The sequence below is a fragment of the Pinus tabuliformis genome, chromosome 1_1, assembly GCF_031772625.1.
Source record: "Pinus tabuliformis cultivar Carrire ecotype Pingquan chromosome 1_1, CPIR1, whole genome shotgun sequence".
In the NCBI taxonomy this organism is placed as follows: domain Eukaryota; kingdom Viridiplantae; phylum Streptophyta; class Pinopsida; order Pinales; family Pinaceae; genus Pinus; species Pinus tabuliformis.
Window position 1 is genome coordinate 637,602,919 of NC_142297.1, and position 5,762 is coordinate 637,608,680.

The 5,762-nt window shown below is 44.3% G+C and overlaps 1 protein-coding gene across 4 annotated transcripts; it reads right to left on the reverse strand.

Moving 5' to 3' along the window:
- Window positions 1-489: 489 nt before the first annotated feature.
- Window positions 490-5,107, reverse strand: LOC149214933 (TMV resistance protein N-like). Of its 4 annotated transcripts, none has more exons than XR_016250962.1 (5): window positions 3,701-5,107; window positions 2,430-3,594; window positions 1,965-2,288; window positions 907-1,808; window positions 490-662 (listed from the first exon to the last, which is right to left on the reverse strand). XR_016250962.1 is itself a non-coding variant. In XM_089392462.1 (4 exons), the coding sequence occupies exons 1-4, from the start codon at window positions 4,996-4,998 to the stop codon at window positions 1,002-1,004; spliced, it is 3,588 nt and encodes a 1,195-aa protein (XP_089248588.1). In that variant the 5' UTR covers window positions 4,999-5,107; the 3' UTR covers window positions 490-1,001. The 4 variants fall into 4 exon arrangements, 2 of the variants coding, with proteins under 2 accessions (XP_089248588.1, XP_089248587.1); XR_016250963.1 differs by having other exon boundaries at window positions 829-1,808; XM_089392462.1 differs by having other exon boundaries at window positions 490-1,808; window positions 1,965-2,282.
- Between the last annotated feature and the right edge of the window lie 655 nt (window positions 5,108-5,762).

The following is a 5,762-nucleotide window of genomic DNA, read 5'->3' on the forward strand; positions in this document are numbered from 1 at the left end:
GGATTATTCCCAAATTACTTTTACATAGATTTGATCTAGAACATTAAGATTCGCCTAAGATCCTAGCAACAAAATCCATTCCAACTTTGGTGTAATACTGAAAGAAAACTCTGTCGACCGTCAGAAAATGGATCGATGAGACAAAAAACCTCTCAGAATGGAGATTGTCACTAGAAAAATAAGTTTACCTAGGTCGTTACATATATGACACGGATCTGCTAAGATTATTTACATTATACACATACAGAAAAAGTTTACATAACATCTTAGAAGTCAAGCTGATAATGATAGTTGTACGGCACGAACACATCAATCTGACGCTATCACTTTTATGAAGAAAAATGTATTGCTATGGATCGTTGACACGTAGTGTTCAACACTCCCTTTATCCATGTCAAAGAGCAAAAAATCAACTCACAAAACCAAAAAATCAAGTCACAAAACAAAATGATTTCTCACAATAAATAGAGTTGACGCTGTATGAGCAATTCTCCCATATAGAACTGGATCTGCATCTGCCTATCGGATTATTGGTTGCTATATCAGCAACAAGAGCATTAGATCTGTTATCTCATCTATAGGTGTTGCTAGATGTGAGCTGCAGGAAAGTGAAGCTAAGTGAGCAGAGGGTAAACTGCTTCATGTGGTTGGGCGCTGGCGTCCTTGATCAATAAAAACAACATGAATCAGTAATTCGGCTGGTATACTGTATGCATACTTGATTTAACTAATTATCAAACGCATCATACACATTATTAATATATACCCCGGTTTTGTGATGGTACAGTTGCTTTGGTTTATTTTCATTTAGATAAATATTAAGATTACCATGTAAATAGAAAAGCTTCGTTCTATGAAATAACAATTAATAACAACGCCATATATAATTTCCAGTATTATGACTACCGCTTCTGCTTGCTTCGCTTTTCCGGCTTCTTCTTGCTTGGCTTTTCACGTAACTAGCACGCATGCCTTAGTCGTCGGCGAAGCTCGTCCCCCTCTTACTCCCACAACAGACACTGTAATTTGGGACTTCCAGAGACATCGAACTCCTCCAACCAACTACACTGTTCAACACCTTCCACTTCTTCTAGCTCCAAGCACCTACTAACATTTAGCACTCTAAGCCTTGTCAACTGCCATAACCCTCTTATACTCTTTAGCTTCACACATGCCGATCCGTGAAACTCCTCCAAAGAAGTCAACGTTTCCATCCTCGGTAGCTCTTCGAGCTCTGAGCACCCACCAACATTGAGCAGCCGAAGCTTTGTACACTGCTCCAACCCCCTTATGACCTTCACCTTCACACATACAGATGCCCAAAACTCCTCCAAAGAGGTCAACGTTTCCATCCTCGGCAGCTCTTCGAGCTCTGAGCACCCACCAACATTGAGCTTCCGAAGCTTTGTACACTGCTCCAACCCCCTTATGACCTTCACCTTCACACATCTATATGCCTGAAACTCCTCCAAAGAGGTCAACGTTTCCATCCTCGGCAGCTCTTCGAGCTCTGAGCACCCACCAACATTGAGCTCCCGAAGCTTTGTACACTGCTCCAACCCCCTTATGCCCTTCAGCTTCACACAATCATGTGCGTGAAACTTCTCCAAAGAGGTCAACGTTTCCATCCTCGGCAGCTCTTCGAGCTCTGAGCACCCACCAACATGGAGCTCCCGAAGCTTTGTACACTGCTCCAACCCCCTTATGCCCTTCAGCTTCACACAGCCGCGTGAGCGAAACTCCTCCAAATAAGTCAATGTTTCCATACTTAGCTCTTCCAGCTTCAGCATATGCTCCAATCCAAGTACCTGCAAATATTCAAGGTTCAACGACAAGAAAGATATTAGAAAACCGTTGGCGGTTCAATCTCCAAAAAAGACGACGTTCGATATCTATTGAAACGTTGTGGCACGATATTAATATCGCCTACACATACCAAGATAACATAACAAATTTCTAATTACCTGTGATTGGTTTTCAGTTTGCCAGGATGTATTGACATCGCTCTCAGACACATCTAGATACCTTAAATTTTTCACGGACACCCAGGAAGGCAAAGAAGAGTATGGACACTTTCTCCAACGCAACCATAAGATCTCTGGTAACACTGTCCTTCGCGAGATACGTTCCATATCTTGCGACTCCACCATCCCCAATATGCGCTCCATAACATCATCTTCAGTATCAAGAATTCGCAACCTCATCGTGCCAATACGGCCCAAGACATAATCACTATATTTATTATAATCAGTTCGATCCATCTTCAGTCCCCGCACCATTAACTGATCCTTTTTGAAAAACGATCGTCAAAAAAGACGATGAATTAAAACGATGGTTATTTTTGGAAAGTACCATGAACTAAAAACCGATCCAAACTTTTATGAATTGAACAACTAATCTATAAATTGATTGATTTACTGAACACTTACAGATGGTTGCTGCCATAAATAATCAATAACGTCCTCTGTCCAACGCCAAAGACGAAAAGGCGACGTTTTCTCCCCGATTTCTCTTCCCAAATCTCGCAGATGGTCATGCATATGGATCAAATTTGAACTGTCCACTTCAACGAGACATCTATCCTGCAGATTTTGAAAACCCCGCCTTCCTTTCCAGCCTGATGCATTCCATATGTTTATGGCTGTATGTCTGTTTTGTCCACTGAGAAAACATGCAATGTCTAGGAATATCTGTTGTTCCTGGGGATCGAGGGCATCGTAACTAATTTTGAGCCTTCCCTTTACCTCACTGGGAAGACTCCCCAGTTCGTCTTCCCACTTTGATATCTCTTTTTTGCCGTAAAGATGTGCCCCTATCACTTTCAATGATAAGGGCAATCCATTACAATATTCTACAAACCTATCTGTAAGATCTTGAAACACTCGAGGCGGATAGGCTTGGTTGAAGGCATGGGAGCAGAAGAGCTCTTCCGAGTATTTTGTGTTAAGCCCAGTCAACATATAAATTGATGGTATTGCCACTCTTGCTCTTATGAGAACATCCTTATTTCTAGATGTAATCAATATTAAACTCCCAGCAAGGAAATCAAGGGCTTCAAGGGGCAAAAATGCTGTGACCTGATCCTCATGGTCTACGTCATCTAAAACTATTAAAGCTTTAGAAGATTCGAGACGCTTTGTGGGCACATCTTCAGCTGCATCACCCCCGTCTACTGGATTATTGGATCGAGTCGAAGACTTAGAAGATTTGAGATGATCAATGAGCATCCCTTTACCTTCATCAACACTGTGTATTGGCTTATCGATTCGAGCCAAATCCTTCAAAAGTTGTGTCTGCAGCAAAGTTAAAGACTCATCTTTGATGTCAGATAAAAAGCAGGATTTAAGATAACCTGATTTCTTCCTATTGAAGAACTGTTTTGCTAACGTTGATTTTCCTACTCCACCTAACCCTGTGATCCCCACAATCTGAGGTTTTCCGCTTTCCGGTTGCTGCAACAGGACTGTTTTCTCAAAGTCTGACATCTTGTCATCCAAACCTGTTGGATATTTGGCCACGTACAGGTCTGGTTTTTTCACCATTTTCGACAAACATTCAACTACCTTGTCTAGCAGCTCCAAACCCAACTCCTCACTGGTTATTGACAAGAAAATAAATAAAACTAGTGAGATAAACGTTTATGTCTATTTATCAAAAATAAAATACTGCCATATCGAGAAAGTCAAGGCTGAGTTCTCACCCATTGCGCTTCTCCAACTCGAAACCGTGATAGTATGAAACACTAGAAAGTGCTTTTCTCCAATTTTCAATGGTGTTGGAGTCATGTCGCGGCGTCCCATTATCATTTGTCTTCTCTGCCAGTTGTTTTAGGTTTTCAGCATACTTTCCCTTCGTCCACCGAAGGTCAGCAGGCGTGACACGGTAAAACACAGGGACAATAGGAGTATTTGACTGCAACATCCATACGAGTTCATCTAAGCACCAACGTGATTCAGCATAATTAGGAGAGAAGATCGCCACATGGACGGTGGCAGTTTTAATAGCATGTTCTATTTGATCAACGAAATTGTATCCGGGTTGCATTTCAGGTTTATCCAGAAATGCCCTCAAACCTTTGTCGTGAAGACGAAGGTAGAGAGACCTGGCGAAGGTTTCCTTGACATCATCACCTTTATGGTTGATGAAAACGTGGTACGACTGAGAAGCGGTGGAGGCGGAGGCAACGGTGGAGGTGGAGGCGGAGGCAACGGTGGAGGCGGATGCACCCATTGCGGCGGAGTCGCATGGATCGGTAGAGCTGGATGCTCCCACTGCGGCGCTGGAGGCGGAGGCAGCGGTGGAGGAGGATACCCCGCTGGAGCTGTATGCACCCAGTACAGCAATGGAGGCGCATGGATCGGTGGAATAGTATGCACCCAATTCCGCGGTGGTGGCGGAGGCAGCGGTAGAGGATGCTGTAATGGAGGCCAATGTACCCACTTCCGCGGTGGAGGCGGAGGCAGCGGTAAAGGATGTTGAAGTGGAGGCGCATGGATAGGTGGAGCAGGATGTACCCACTGCGGCGCTGGAGGCGGAGGCAGCGGTGGAGGAGGATGCGGCGCTGGTGGTGGATGCACCCAGTACAGCAGTGGAGGCGCATGGATCGGTGGAGTAGGATGCACCCACTTCCGCGGTGGAGGCGGAGGCAGCGGTAGAGGATGCAGCAGTGGAGGCGCATGGATAGGTGGAGCAGGATGCACCCACTGCGGCGCTGGAGGCGGAGGCAAAGGTGAAGAAGGATGCGGCGTTAGCGGAAGCACCCAGTGCAGCAATGGGGGCGCATGGATCGTTGCAGCAGGATGCACCCACTTCCGTGGTGGAGAGGGAGGCAATCGTTGGGGAGGATGCGGCCCTGGAGGTGGATGCACCCAGTACAGCAGTGGAGTCACATGGATTGGTGGAGTAGGATGCACCCACTTCCGCGGCCGAGGGGGGGGCAATCGTGGGGGAGGATGCTGCAGTGGAGGGGGAGGCAAGGGTGCAGCAAGATGAACCCATTGCAGTGTTGGATGTGGTGGCAACTGTGGAGGAGGATGCAGCGGTTTGCCAATTGGTAAATAGGAATGGGAACGGATGGTCGACACAAATTTCAAGGGATGAAAATGAATCAGGGGTTTCGAAAACCCTGAAGCGTCTGCATATATATGCATCCAACCTTAAAACAAGCCCTTCACCGTGGTTAATGCGCGGTTATGCACCCACTGCATCTCTGTCGCTTCGTTGGGTCCCGTGGGGCCCTCTAATTTGGATTTTGAATAGGAATTTTTGGCCACCTCGATTTGCGTACTCGTTTGGCTTATGGCAAATCTTTTAAATATATTTGATGCGCAAATCACCTAGACGACCAAGTCTATCTGAACGTTTACCTCCCACCTTTTCCCAACCTTCGTTGTTTTGCTCTTGTAAGTGATGGCAAGTACTATACATAATGCTATGTTCAAGCTGAAATAGTATATATATATATATGAATAAAGTAGTTTCAACCGGTGATATTTTTATTTATAAAAAAAATAGAAAAATTAGGATGATTTTGACAAAATTTGGGTTACACTTAATAAGTTTCTTAATGGTGTTGAATCTATTTCCACTTTTAAAAAAATAATTCAAACACTCCCATGGTTGGATTTCTTAAAAAAAAATCTTTGGATTCCAGCAAAAAAATTTCTCTCCAAGTGAAATCATTGTCTCGTTAAACAAGGTCTATGTGAATAATCTTTCATTCATTCTATGTTTTCAAATTGAGCATGAGATAATTAAATTTT